This window comes from Electrona antarctica (assembly GCF_951216825.1).
Source record: "Electrona antarctica genome assembly, chromosome: 2".
In the NCBI taxonomy this organism is placed as follows: domain Eukaryota; kingdom Metazoa; phylum Chordata; class Actinopteri; order Myctophiformes; family Myctophidae; genus Electrona; species Electrona antarctica.
The window spans coordinates 37,841,474-37,856,152 of record NC_136807.1 but is presented as its reverse complement, the minus strand read 5'-3'; the positions used below and the strand labels follow the sequence as shown (position 1 = coordinate 37,856,152).

The window sequence follows — 14,679 nt, the reverse complement described above, 5'->3', positions numbered from 1 at the left end:
TTAATAATATACTGTAGGCCTTCTGCACAGGTCACATACCTGCAGGTATATTAATAATATACTGTAGGCCTTCTGCACAGGTCACATACCTGCAGGTATAGTAATAATATACTGTAGGCCTTCTGCACGGGTCACATACCTGCAGGACAGGTATAGAATAATATACTGTAGGCCTTCTGCACGGGTCACATACCTGCAGGTATAGCGCTCCTTGCCCTTGCGAAGGATGGCGTCCGACAGGGAGGGGGGCGGCGTGCGGAAGTTGAACAGTGGGTGGGCTGAGTGTTGCAGCGAGTTGGGCGGTGCGTCCAGTTTCAGAGTGCCAAAGCTCTCCAGCTTCTCCGTCATGTTCTCCATCGCCGACATCTGAGCAGGGAGGAGCAAGGAGAGAGGAGGGAGGCGAAGGGGACAAGGGACAAGTGTGGAGGAAAAAGCAGAGGAGTAGGGAAGAGAGAGTATACGATGAGGCCAGGTTTTAGATACCCACACAGGAAACAAGAGTTTTATTTGAATACACTTGTGTTCATTCATATTTGAACCAGCAACCTTCACAGGGTCAAGCTCTTTAATCTTCATCTGCATCTTGCATGCGTGCGTGTGTGTGTGTGTGTGTGTGTGTGTGTGTGTGTATGTGTGTGTGTGCGTGTGTGCGTTGAAAGGGGGAGAGATGAGAGAGAGATAGAGAGAGACAGAGACACGCACGCACGCACGCACACGCACACACACACACACACACACACACACACACACACACACACACACACACACACACACACACACACAGAGTGAGACAGGGAGACAGAACGGAAGCCTTAGAGGAAGCTGTATATCAGGGGTCAGCCTTGTTGATTGTGCTGCGGGGGACTCACCTCCCTGACCTATCGCACATTAACAAACACTTGAATACCACTCTACTCCGCCCGCCGCCAACCGCCACCCCCACCGCCACCCCCAGGGACCCCCATCCCCAGCCCTGAGCCACCACTTTGTTCTCCAACCTTTCCCCCTTTCTCTGGCGAAGCCACTGTCTAAAGCCTCAATGAGCCATTCAAGAGCCCCGACGGGAGCCGTACAATATAGTTTAAGATACCACTGACTGATAGCTATTTCCCCTCCTCCGCAGAAGCCCTGCGAACAAAGGGGAGCAGCTATGTAGGAGTTTATTTGCCAAAAACAGCTTACATCCTTCCTTGTTTAGTTGAATGCTGGGACGGGCATGAGACACACGGGGACAGACCGTCCGTCTCGATGTGTTTATTCGCAGTCTGAGAACGGGGTGGGGGGGGGGGGGGGTGGGGGGGGAGGGAGGCGGCGAGCTAGTGTGATTCCGTCATGCGACTGAATTTAGAGGTGGCATTGTGTTTGGAATCACTGGGAGGATCGCAGCAGAGATGCTCTGGTGGTGTGAGAAAGGTTTTAATAGCATGTGCAGTTTGTCTGCTGAGGACTTTTGTTGGGTTACTGTGAATACCGCGTATGTGCATAATAGACATTATCATAATTCAGAGACACATATTAAGTGTAATATTCAAACAGTAACATCCCATGCCAGACTGTGGTCTGCAACAGCAGCAGTACACATAGCAGTAAACAAGTATTTCTCGCGCTCAGAGTAGTCGTAGGCAAACTTACGAGACTTACGATGCAGCTTATGAGTAAGTGAGACTCAGGACACTTTATTGACTAATTAGAATTCACATCAATTATTTATTACACATTATTGAACAATCTGTCACATGAATCATCTTTTTGTACAAACTAGCCCTAAAACCCCTAGTGATATTAATCCCTTTTAAAGGATACATGCTCTAATTCTAGAATGAATTTGATTTGTTTGATTTCATTTTCTTTGCCTAAATATAATTTCCCATGCTTGCTGTCCTCATGCCACCCATGTAAGGTCCATACATGCACATGCACTGCACATACAATAGTGTGTTCTACAAGTGTATGTGTCTGCAATGCACACACACACACACACACACACACACACACACACACACACACACACACACACACACACACACACACACACACACACACACACACACACACACACACACACACACACACACACACACACACACACACACACACACACACACACACACACACACACCAATAAACGTGTGTATTGCAAAGTCACAATTGACAAGAGGAGCCAGATTCCCAGGTCAGATTAAACCGTTTCTCCCCCCAATGAGAGCCCTCCATTCTCCTGGACACAAACACAGGATGTCCTTGATGGGCACGTTGCTATTATCTAGCCCGCCAGCCAGAGAGTGAAAAAAAAAAGGAACGACTCAAAGGGGAAGTTATTAGCTAGCCTGTGTGCTCCCAGCGTACAAAACAATGCCACAACTAAGTTTAGCAGTGGCCAAGTGGCTTTTGCTCCCCTCAATTCAAATGCTTATTATTATTTTTTTTTTTATTAAATACTATCATTCCCTGTAATCAAGATTCAGAGAGGTGGGTGGGTGGGGGAGGGAGGGAGGGAGGGTTCGGGGACAGTCAAACAATGTGACTGATTATCAAAGGGGCTGCGATAACAGACTGTGTCTTCTGAGCAAGGTGCCTGGAAGCGACGAGGTACAGAGGCGCCATTCGGTAAACAAAGGAAGAAATTGTACAGAACCCTTGAGAAAAGAACATCAACACTGTGGAATGATGGTGCGTAGGGGCCTATATCAGTTCAGGTTGCAGTGGCGTGGGAGGCTGGAGCGAGGTCTTTTCACATAATACATGTTATGAAAATAATAACTGATGGTATCTTGGGAATAATTAGCCATATATACTGTAGTGTAGGAGGACAATTCACCCAGCTTAGGGACTCCCTGGATATATGTATAGGCTTTCGGTTAAAGATCACACTTTCGTGCAGCTGGCTGTAGCATTAATAACTTCTTCTTGATTACCTTCGACACAGATCATGCCAGCGACTAATGGCAGACCAGTGTTGATTTTGTCAACTAAAACTATGACGAACAATGTTCGTCGCCTATACCTTTTTTCACCGACGAAAACTAAATGGAAACTAAATGAATACTAAGCTATGACGACTAAAACTAAGACTAAATATATTGACAATTTCATCAACAAATAAAAACTAGACTAAAATGTTAGGAAGGGACTAGTGGACTGCAAGAGATCCAGTATAAGTCATTTTGTACTTTGTTGCATGCTGAACCTAGCAGATCTACAAGCTTGTATAGATTGGCTATTTTCAGCAAGGGTAAAATGTGTCATTGCGACGGCATCAAGGCCCACTAAAATACTTTTTAGTCGACTAAATGAACTGTAGATTTAAAACTAGACTAACACTAAAACATTGCAGGTGACTAAAATGTGACTAAAACTAAATTAAAACTATTCAAGAGACTATGAATAAAACTAAAATAAAAATTTGCTGTCAAAATCAACACTGTGGCTCACACACACGCCCTGCGTGCGTGCGTGCGTGCGTGCGTGCGTGGTGTACCTGGGGGTGGAACAGCAGCGGGGAGGGCCTGAGGAACTTCTCCTTCAGAGCTCCTATGGGGTCAAGCAGCTTCCTCTTCTCCACCCTGCTGGACCAACACCAAGGAAAAGGGTTACGTACCAAGGTCAGAGTTCAACGTCAGCCCCACACTTAAAGGCATCCTCTCTACCATCGTCAGTGAGTGGTTCTCAAACTTTGTCATGTCAAGGACCCCCAAGTTCATATGTATTTGGCCACGGACCCCCATCTGACCCCCCAGAGGATTGGTTTGAAGAAATTAAATAAATTAAAAAATGTGTCCAAATTTGTCAAAAATACATACATTGTAGCCCTGCTTTTTTCAAATAGCCAACGTATGAAATGGATAAAATGGTTAAAATGATTGTGATGGTGTATTAACACATTTGGCTGGGGACCACCCCACACACACACACACACACACACACACACACACTAGACCCAGACCCAACTTTGAGAACCACTGCTCTAGTTAGATCGTCATCAATTCAAATATTGATCGATGCAGATGCAGAACTAGGTGACCATGTTGATGTAGACATGTAGACATTATTCTAGTCTACTCGGGGCTGAAATACCTGTATATAGGGTCCATGAAGAAGGCCGAGGGCTTGGCATAGTGCAAGGGTGGCTGCTGGGGTGGCTGGGACAGAGCTTGCTGGTGCTGGGCCATGCTGGCCTGGTGCAGAGACTGTAGATGTGGATGTGGGTGTGGGTGTGGGTGTGGGTGTGGGTTCACACTAGCAGGGGGTTCCTCTTTGGGAATACCCTTGCCAGACCCAAAGTTGTGGTGCTTGCGGTTGTGTGGCTCAGAGGCCACACCGTTATGTCCACCCCGGCTACGACCGCCAATGCTGAGGTCCAGAGGCTGCTCCTCGCTGCCAGATACTGACAGGGGCCCAGCACTGCTCCCACTGCTGTTGTTGGGGTGAGATGGCTTGGTTGGAGTGGGTGGAGCCTGCTTGATCTCCTTGGACTTGTGGGTGAGGTCAAATGGTGACTCAGCGGTGGGTGCAGGAGCTCCGGGACCACCAGGGACCATTTTGTGTAGGTGCTCACGAGGTGACTTGAGCTCAGGCTTAAAAAACATGCTAGGGTTGATGGTGCCTCTTTCTGTATTGAAGGAGTAGAGGGAGTGGGGGAAATTGGGAAGGAACTGGAAGGGGAACATGGAATGATACGGCAGTGGACCAATCTTCTTCTCCTGATGTAGACCCATGAAACCCGGGCCAAAGTATTTCTCTGCAATGGAGGCGATGGCTTTGATGGAGTCTGTGGTGACGGTGTTGGCATTGCTGGGTGGCAGCGCTTGCTCGTCGGGCGGAGGAAAGAAGGAGTGCTGGGAAGCCGAGGAAATGAAGGGCCGGTCGATGGCGAGGGTCCCCGAGCTGGACATGGGCGATACCAATGCACTGCTCACGTTTTCAGGGCGCATGCCCTCTTGACCTGACACCACGCCAGCGGGTTTCCTCCGCTTGCTGCTTCGCTCCCGTTCGCTTTCTCCATCGCTTTCCAAGTCAGACCCCTCGCCTGAAGCAGTACCGGTCGTCGTGTCCAAATCGGTCCCGCTTGTCGTGTTGACGTCTTCAAGGTCGCTGCCGTCAGACATGTCTCCCATCTTCGATTTGGCCTTGGCGTCTCCTCCAGAAGACAGGTCCGGTTTGTTCTCCTTCTCTTTGTCTTCTGCCTGACTCAAGCCATTGCCACCACTGTTGTTCGGGTGGCCGGCCAAAGAGAGTGGGGGGACGTCTAGGGGGCTCCGAGGCAGTTTGGCTTCCTGACCGCTGCTTCCAAGGGGGCTCTTAAGTAGAGGGTTGGGCGGCAATAAGGGTGGCCGTGGGTAAAGCGAATGGGGGAAGATGCCCGGGAAACCGTGCGAGAGGGAAGGGAAGCCGTGGGGGGAGAAGGGTAAACCAGCATGGGGATGATGACGGGAGGGGAAGTAGTCAGTGAACCCTAGACCTGAGTGGTTGAGGCCCGGATGGTGCGGGTGGTGGGACTTAATCTTGGCCATGATGGGACTAGAGCTCATCGGGATGCCTGGAGTGAACATCCCTGCTGGGGAGCCATAATGGTTCTTGCCCTCACAGAAGCGCCGGTGCTTGTTGAGGGAGGAGGTAGTGCTGAACATCTGCCCACAGTCCTTGCATTTGATCTGGGTACGGCAGTCAGCGTGCATGCGCTTGTGGCGGCAGAGGTTGGAGAACTGGGTGTAGGACTTGTGGCACACCTCGCCTGGGGGAGCAAAAGGACACAGCCCACCAGGGCCTGGTTAAGCCCATTTAAACACTGTCTCTAATTATGTGTGCCAAATGAACAAAAGATGACAACTGCATGATGAAATATTGTAGCTTAAGACAGCAAGTGATCGGTTTCATTACAGGACATGTGTCATTTATTCAGTGCAAGAGGATCGAGATAAGTGTATATTTTAATGTGCTTCTCTGGATATAGCATATTACTTTTCGTTACATGCTTGGAATGCAGGATACAGCATAGATTCCAGAATCTATGCATTTTGTTCCACTGAAGCTATAGGCCACAATGAAAATGTTTTCATTGAAAATATTTATAGACTTTCATTCATTAGATAGTTTATATATTTTGTTGGATTGTAACTCAGGTTAAACCAAATTAAATATACATATAAATGCAAATATTAAAGGTGAATAATGACATCTGAATATGTATGCGATGAGTTTTACAGAAGCATTTTGTTGTTTGTGTTACTATAGTATACTGTATGTCTATAGCTGATGGATTATCATGGTTTGTTCCAAATGATGCTGAGGAGGTAAAGGGGGAAGGAGAAGTCAATATGCAGAGGAGTAGAGCAGATGCGATGAGGCGACATTGGGAGACAGGGATTGGATGAGACAGAAAGGGTATAATCTAACAGTAAATGAGATGGTTTCCATTTCTCTGACTTACAGATAAAGGGCTTGACGCTACTGTGGATGTGCTTATGTTGCTTGAGGCCTGAGGACGTGGCAAAGGTCTTGCCACACTCAGGGCACGTGTGAGCACGTGCACCAACGTGCTGCGAACGGATGTGTCGCTGCAGGTTGCTGGGATCTGTGAACACCTGCGTGAGAAGAAGGCATGACCACAGACCTTGACGTAAAACGTACGAGCCAATGCATTACACTGTATATTTGATGATGATGCCATAATTCAAATATCATCTGCCCTCCATGTATTTGCGTTGCGTTGCATTTATTTTTTTGCATTTGGGCGATTGAACATGCATTTCGAGTGCTATGGACTTTGAGTCCATGTATAAAAGGTATATATGCTGCAGCTGATCCTATTGCTATTTGCTATCCATCAGGGACGTGCAGAGAGTGTTACAGAGGCAGGGGCTGAAATCCCATAAGGGACAAAAATAGCGAAAATAGCAGATCTACAAGCTCACAACGCGTCGCGCTGCGATGCGTTGAGAGCTTGTAGATCATCTATTTTCAACCCAGCACTCTTTATCTACTGGATATGCGGTGTATACGACATGGATTTCTAAACAAATTTGTCCAACGCAAAATGCTACGTTCCCAAGTTCAGGAGAAAAAAGCAATTCTCCTGAATGCTGCCTTCCGGCATGGCATGGAAAGGAAAGGAGTGGCATTTTTTGCATCTCTTTCACCGTAAATGCTGGATTCATGGTCTGTTTTACAGACAGGTATAAAAGGGCAGGGGCTCAAGCCCCCTTTGATGTCTATGTGTGCACGTCCCTGCTATCCATTGTCCAGTATACGTAATCCAAATGCACGAAGCCAAAAAAAAGCAGAACAAGCCCAGCAGAATTTCTGAAGCAGAGGCAGAGCCTATGTGTGTGGGTTGAGCGCGCACAACTTACGTGCTGGGTGTGCTGTACCTTATCACAATTTTCACACTCAAAGCGCTTGCCGCTGTCGTGTGACATCTGGTGGCGGATGAGGTTGGACTTCCAGTTGAAGGCCTTGGGACACTGGTCACACTTGTACTCCCTCTCCTCTGTGTGCACTATCATGTGTTGGCCCAGACTGCATGGATGAGGACGACAAAGTTTAAAAGGTTTTGACGTTCAAAGGGTGTTTGCTCTCAAATATGTCAGTGAGTGACACACTTGAAAATGTCCAACTATAGTCATAGAAATACAAATAGTAAGAAAGCAATACAAATATCAATTTGTGTGTGTGTGTAAGGGGGTGGGGGGTGGGGTGGTGTTAGGAAGGATTTTAAATGTATGAACTATCCTAAATTTAGGATAGATATAGGAACCAAAATGTACCCTTACAGGTCTGTAACTCCAAGAGTACGGGTCCATTTGGTTCCATGTGTACACTCTCAGAGTTATGGGGGTCTGTGGACTAATGCATATACCAAACGTGTAATGAAAAACATTTGAGAACAACAGTGTTGTGGTGGTATTACCTGTACTCATTGGGGAATATCTTCTCACAGTCTTTGCACTCGTGGACGGGCTCATCCGCGCTGTCTTCTCGCTCCTGCTTGAAGTCCTCGCTGAGCGCGTCGAAGATGGAGCCGGCACTGGAGCACGAGTACTTCTGGTGCCGGCGGAGCTCCAGCGCCGAGGGGAACAGCTCGTCACAGTCTTCACAGCGATACATCTGCTCATCTGTGCACACGCACGCACACATGCAGACACACACACACACACAGACACACACACATACATCATACATGACAGACACACACACACACACACACACACACACACCATGTACAGACACAGCCAGACACGCAGACACACACACGACAGATATTGTTAGGCACAGACTAAAGGAATTCAGGTGATTCTACAAGCTCACAACTTGTTGGATCTGCTATTTTTCCCCCGAATGTTTGCCCCTTTTCAACAAGTGTTCTTGTTTTTGCCAAATGTTCACCTATTATGGCATGCTCCCATGGATGCTATAGGGTTCATGTGGTTAATCATATGACATATAGGGACTAGATATTGGATATTGGATATCATCATATCGTGTACAGTAAGTGCCCTGAATTTAAAGGCTGTATTACAGTAAAGTGATGTGATTCTCTGCACTTCCCTGACTGTTATAGCTGGTCTTATTTCAATCAATTATTTGCCTTCAGGGCGCTCGCTGGCCTAGTGGTCCAGGCGCATGCCACATATAGGCTCTGGCCTGACAGTGCGTCGCGTGTTCGAGTCCCGCTCATGACGACCATTGCTGCATGTCTCTCCCCTCTCTCTCTCCCTCTTTCCTGTCCGTCTTCACTGTAACTATCAATAAAGGCACAAAAGCCAAAAACAAATCTTTAAAAAATAATTTCCCTTTACTCAAGTTATAATATAGGCATTGGTCACTACACGCATCGCATTGCGACACATTTGGGGCTATTTTTGAATAGCTGAACCATAAAATAGTGGTAACATTGATTTTGATCTCAAGGACCCCTGAGAGTCCCAGGACCCCACTTTGAGAACCAGTGCAATGTCGTTAATTCTCTAAAATCGTTGTGGCGTTCCCCTGCACCAAGGAAACGGATCCAATTATTCCCATTACTGATACAAATCAACTGTTGAGCTCTGAAGCCAAACAGCAGAAATCTATTGGAGTTATTTACCTCTCTCTGTGTTAGTTACAAGTAATCAGAGACCCGCTCTTGTTGTTCAAACGTTGAAAGCAACAATCCTCCAATTGGCATTTGCGTAAAATGGAAATCAATTAGCAGTAAAGTGTATAGCCTTCGTTAACAGGGCTAATTGCTTGTTAAGGCCAGCAGTGGTGAGTGGAACCGAGGTGGTGTAATAGCACACAGGGGGGGAAACAATAGGGGCTGGTCTTCCCTTTCCAGGCATGGTGATAACCTTTCACAATGCTCCTCACCACCAAGGTCAAATGCATAAAAACTCTGCCAGCTTTTTCAATGGCAAGTTCCTGAGTTCCACGCCAAGTATAACAGTTCAAGGGGAAAGCCCAACGGAGTGTGCTTGTGTGCATGTGTGTTTGTGCGTGTGTCGGTGTGTGTGCGCGTGCGTGTCTGTTTGTGTGAACATTTTCCAAACAGAATGAGCCGTGCATGAGGACTAGAAATAAGCAGGGGCAAAGTGGCGCCGAGCCTGTGGTGATTTCACCATCCACTCATGCTGTGTATACCCACACTGCCAACGCACGACTTGTCCCCCCCCGGGGGTCCCCCGACACACACCCTTGTGCAACCATCCATCATTTCGGTGCACTGGCTAAATGAGTTCATCCAAAATGACTTACAGTGCACACGCACGGCACGGCACGGCTCACCTGTTTTCTACGGCACGCGACCGTTTACGCAGCTGGAACTTCTCTGCGGCATTAACAAGGCATTAGTAACATCAATGTGTCTTGACCTTGGGGACGGGGATAAATGACCTTCATGGTCAATGGTCCAATAGGCCCTAACTCACGAACTCTAAGCTAACTCTAAACACTATTAGGTATAACTGGCCCGCGGTGCGCTGACACCGGTGGGCACATAATTCATTTGAGAGTGTGAGTGTTTTGCTGAGAAAGAGTTGGTTCTGTTCCACTCCAGAGCTACAGTAAAAATAACTCAACACCCAGATATATATTTCGCGTCACCTTTGGAGAGGTGGAACTTTTTCGGGGGGAAAGGGGGGTTCTATAAAGTGCCTATTTATAATGCATGTTTCCACATTTCACTACAGATGCTTGCTTTGTCAAAGCAAACAAAAGTCTGTTCAGAAAAGTATTACAAGATGTCCATCATAGGCATATATGTCATATCTTTGTTGTTTTTGCAGTGGGTGTAAAACAGTTTAAACTTTCAGAGCGGCATGTCAGTGAGTGAATACTGATGTGTAAAGGCAAGCTCCGGCCTATCCATACAGTTACATATTTATTTTCACTGCATTGAAATATTGAATAATGCATCTTTTGATTGTATTTATGTTCTATACTCTATAGCAGAACAATTTGGTTAATGTAGGCCTATTTGTGTTTTACAAGCAAAGGCTTGAAACCTCCATGTGTCTAAACTGTATAGTATAGGCTGTGTGTCTATAAAGCTAGAAGCCCATGAAAAAGCAATAAATAATGTGCACGTGGCAACGCATGCTACATGCATGATGCGCGTGCGTGCCTGGACGTGTTTTTTTTTTTTTTTTTTCATTCTAACTTATTTTATTCCGTCTGCGTTGTTGGGGGAGGGGCCAGCGTGCTCATATATAAATGGGAGGCTAATAGCACTCTGGGAGAAGAAGGGGAGTACAATTATGTGCAGTTTAGCGGCTAATCTGGGAGCATGGGTGAGGTCTCGGGGGACTCCTCAAGTCCTCAACTTCGAATTCCAGCTCCGATAAGCCGCCAGACAGACGGAGAGAGCGGAGTTGCGCTGCCAAGCTCCCACTCCCAGCCAGCCAGCCCTCACTCACACACACACAGACACACACCCAACAATATTTCCCAGTCAGAATCGCGCACCAAGACAGACAAGGCTCCTTCATTTTCACACAAGCAGGCAGGCATAGAGGCTATAGCCTACACCCAAACGCATCCTGAAAAAGGAAAACACGCACCGACCGTTCTCCGTTCACATGCCTCCTCCTCTCTCTGTCATTCACACCGTCTGTTTCTTTTCAACTATATTTCTCAGGTTTTTCTCCCCTTTTCATTCGCTCGCTCCTCCGTGCCTCTCTTTGGCAGAGAGATCTGAGCAGAGCGGGCCGGGGCTATACGGTAAAAAAAACCTTTTGTATATTACAAAACGTCTCACGAACATGTTATTTTATGACAGCTAAAAGCAATCCTTTCCCCCCCACCTTTCCGTCGTCCCAAAAAAGATTGGAAGCACAACGAAACAATTATTAGTTACCTGACAACTATACGATAATACGATGGAATAAATTAAGATGTTATCATGGCTCGATTTGTTTTCCCCTCCGCGAATTTGAAAGATAGACCCCGTGTCCCCGTCACGGCGTCACCTATCGAACTTGACGTCGAGCAAGGGTAGACTATCTGATCAAATACTTCGACTGTTCGACATAAACCTGCATCACTGACGCAGTCGCGCGGAGGCAGCCATGGGTTGAGTTATCGGGGAATAATGCGACCACATCGGTTGAATCATTGGTAGGACGAAGTGGAGTCTTTGTCCGGGTTACCCAACTCAAAGGGGGGGAAATAAATAACAGCCACGTGAAATGTGACGCATTATGCAGCTGCTGTCATAGCATATAGCAGCCAGCCCAGGGCATGTGTGTGCAGCAGAGAGCAATCCAATGTTATCGATCAATTTTGTAAAATAAATACATTAAAAAAAAATCGGTGTAGTGCCACCATATCAAATATTTTAACCAGATTTTTAATAACTTGAGCCAAAGGCCTATACAGAGGCCTACTCATGGTTTAATTTAGACGCACAGCATCCTTTCAAATGTCATGACTCTTCATGACATTTGGACATGCTCACAGTTCACTCATTAGGATATATTATATATATATATATATATATATATATATATATATATATATATATATATATATATACATACTATCTTTCCATCTTGTACGTTGCGTTAAATCAAAGGCTGGAATTTTGCATATAGGCTATAAGGGCAAAGTATTTCCAATGGGTTTTGCAATGCAGGATATGCGCGAATCAGAACAGCATGCTTAATCTAGGCCTATATCTGATAATCTGAACAATAGTCTAATGCATGAAAATTGGTTATTTCGAAATTAATTTCATCTTGAATCGTCGTCATCTTCATCTTCAAATATACTTGACATTTCTATACAGCTGTATATGTAATTGTGTGCAGTAGAGCGAGGAAAGCAACACAGGATGTTTGGTGGAGTTTGTTTAAAATGTGCGCTAATGACGCGCATTCATCTTACCTTCCAGGTTGGGAGCCATTGATCCCTCGGGGAAAAGTCCGTCCTTCATGTACAGTAAAAGCTCCTCCCCTACTTCAATATCCCGAACAGCTTTATAATAGATCTGGAGATGAAACACAAAGGAAAGGTGGAATCAAACATTATTTTATAATAGATCTGGAGATAAAACACAAAGGAATGGTGGAATCAAACATTATTTTATCAACCCAAAGCGTATAGGCCTGATGTAACATTATTATGCCTACAATGAAATGTATAGCCTAATCCAATTCTGTAATTTCGTTGAACTGGATAGACACATTTGTAGGCCTAATTAAGGACGTAATTTGGTCGTAAATTATTCATTAACATAATTTGTCAGATATATTATTAGGCTAATCATAACCTTTATAGACCAGGCAACAAATCAACAAATATAAAAACCCAATGATATAGCGATTTGATTATTTATCATATCTCACATGGACATTAAAATGCAAAGTTAGCCTATAAGTGAGCAATGTGATTACTAAATGTCCTATATATGTATGATTTTCCAAAACAATAAATCTATGAATTATAACTGGCTTGTTCAACAAAACGTCTGAAAAACTATGAACATGATATACAGCCTAAAAATGGTGTGATTGGATGATAGCCCAGCAGGTCTACCGTCCACCGAAAAACTGTCCATCAAACGAAAAACTATGTATAAGACAAATGAGTATAGGCCTAGTCGGATAATTTTGGATCCCCGTTTTGCATAGACATGTAGTTGTGTGTATGATTCAGTGAAATTCAACGTGTGTGAATTGTGCAGGCCTATATACACATGTCCATTGCATCGTCTTTTGCTTTCATACAGATGAGGACAATTGAGTTGCATAATAATGGCGATATGTGAGGCCTGTACACAGCATGATTCTGCATGCCACTGGATTCATCACATTAATAATCCTATTGACTAGATTTAGATGGAAAAAATACAGCCTAGAATGGGTTAACAATTTAAACGATACTAGTAAATAGATTACAAAGCCAAGAGCGTGATGACTACGACATTTGAAATAACAAAACGCAAACAGTAGGCCTAGCTTTACTGCCATTCAGAATCTAATTGCTATGCTATCTCTGGACACTTGGGGGCGCACTGTACCAAGTCACACGACGAGCGGCCTATGTCCGTTCACTACATATGAAGCTCTCTCTCTCTCACACGCGCACGCACGCACGCGCACACGCACACACACACACACACACACACACACACACACACACACACACACACACACACACGGTTCGTCAATCCAGCTGGCCTTTGCAGACAAACATCACAACGGGCCATATTGATCAAAAAGTCCCACAACACATTTTTATTTATTTATTATTATTATTATTATTATTATTATTATTATTATTATTATTATTATTAATAGGATATTATTCGGCTATTGTTATTAAATATTAGCTTATGCAGCAGTCGACTATTATCCAATCAATGTTACCAACGCAATAGGCCTACAACAACAACAACAAGTAGCTGAAGCTGCCTCGTTGCGTTGCAGCTTTTTTCTTCCATAACTGATATTTCGACCTGACCTTTCGTTTCTCCGTGAGTCGGAAGAGTTGAGAAAGTTGCGCGGCGCGTCTCAGAGCCTCCAGCTGCAGTAGCGCTTCAGTCCCGCTGGAGTTGGCGACGCAGCCCATTGTGAAAGAAGCCGCTGCTGCTACCGTACGGAGCATTAAGGGACGGCGGAGGAGGAGGTGGAGGTGTAGCGGCTGGCTGGAGCGGCCAGGGCCGAGGAGAGGAGGTCGCGGAGCGGCCACGGCAGGCTGTCTGTCTGTCTGTCTGTCTGTCTGTCTGTCTGTCTGTCTGTCTGTCTGTCTGTCTGTCTGTCTGACTGGAGGAGCCCCGATGCTCCGGCACGGCACGGCAGCACTCACTACTACTCTCTAGTCTAGTCACTACAGACTACAGCACGTCTTTGATGATGATGAGGCTTTCTCTCCCTCTCTCTCTCTCCGTCTCATTAGTGATTCCCTGTTGCCCCCTCGGAGCGCTCTCCTCTCTCGTTAACCGTCGGTCCGTCGCGGCCACTCCTCCTCTTCTTATCTCCACTAGTCTCCAGCCAAAAGGATTTGAGGGATCTAAAACGGAACAGACCCCTCCCCGCATCTCCGGTCGGTCCCCCCCCGCGCGGCCGTCAGCCGCTTTGGGGGCCGCGATAATAGATACATCTATTATTGATGCAAATAATGGATAAAGCGGCCTGAGAGAGACATGCGCGCGAACGCGAAATAAGGTGAACAACACGCGCGCACGCGCGCGCGACACAACACAAG

At 46.0% G+C, this 14,679-nt stretch overlaps 1 protein-coding gene across 2 annotated transcripts in view; it reads right to left on the bottom strand.

The window, feature by feature from the left end:
• prdm16 (PR domain containing 16) overlaps positions 1–14,052 on the bottom strand; it is a 28,735-nt gene extending 14,683 nt beyond the window's left edge. Inside the window, exons 1-8 of one of the 2 annotated variants that reach the window (XM_079518826.1) lie at positions 13,936–14,052; positions 12,358–12,460; positions 7,907–8,111; positions 7,350–7,515; positions 6,428–6,581; positions 4,075–5,731; positions 3,479–3,566; positions 194–366 (exon numbers count right to left, since the gene is read on the bottom strand). In XM_079518826.1, coding sequence (XP_079374952.1) covers positions 194–366; positions 3,479–3,566; positions 4,075–5,731; positions 6,428–6,581; positions 7,350–7,515; positions 7,907–8,111; positions 12,358–12,460; positions 13,936–14,043 — 2,654 coding nt within the window. In that variant the 5' untranslated portion in view covers positions 14,044–14,052. The remainder of the gene's footprint in view (positions 1–193; positions 367–3,478; positions 3,567–4,074; positions 5,732–6,427; positions 6,582–7,349; positions 7,516–7,906; positions 8,112–12,357; positions 12,461–13,935) is intronic. The other variant, XM_079518827.1, reaches the window with a different exon arrangement.
• Between the last annotated feature and the right edge of the window lie 627 nt (positions 14,053–14,679).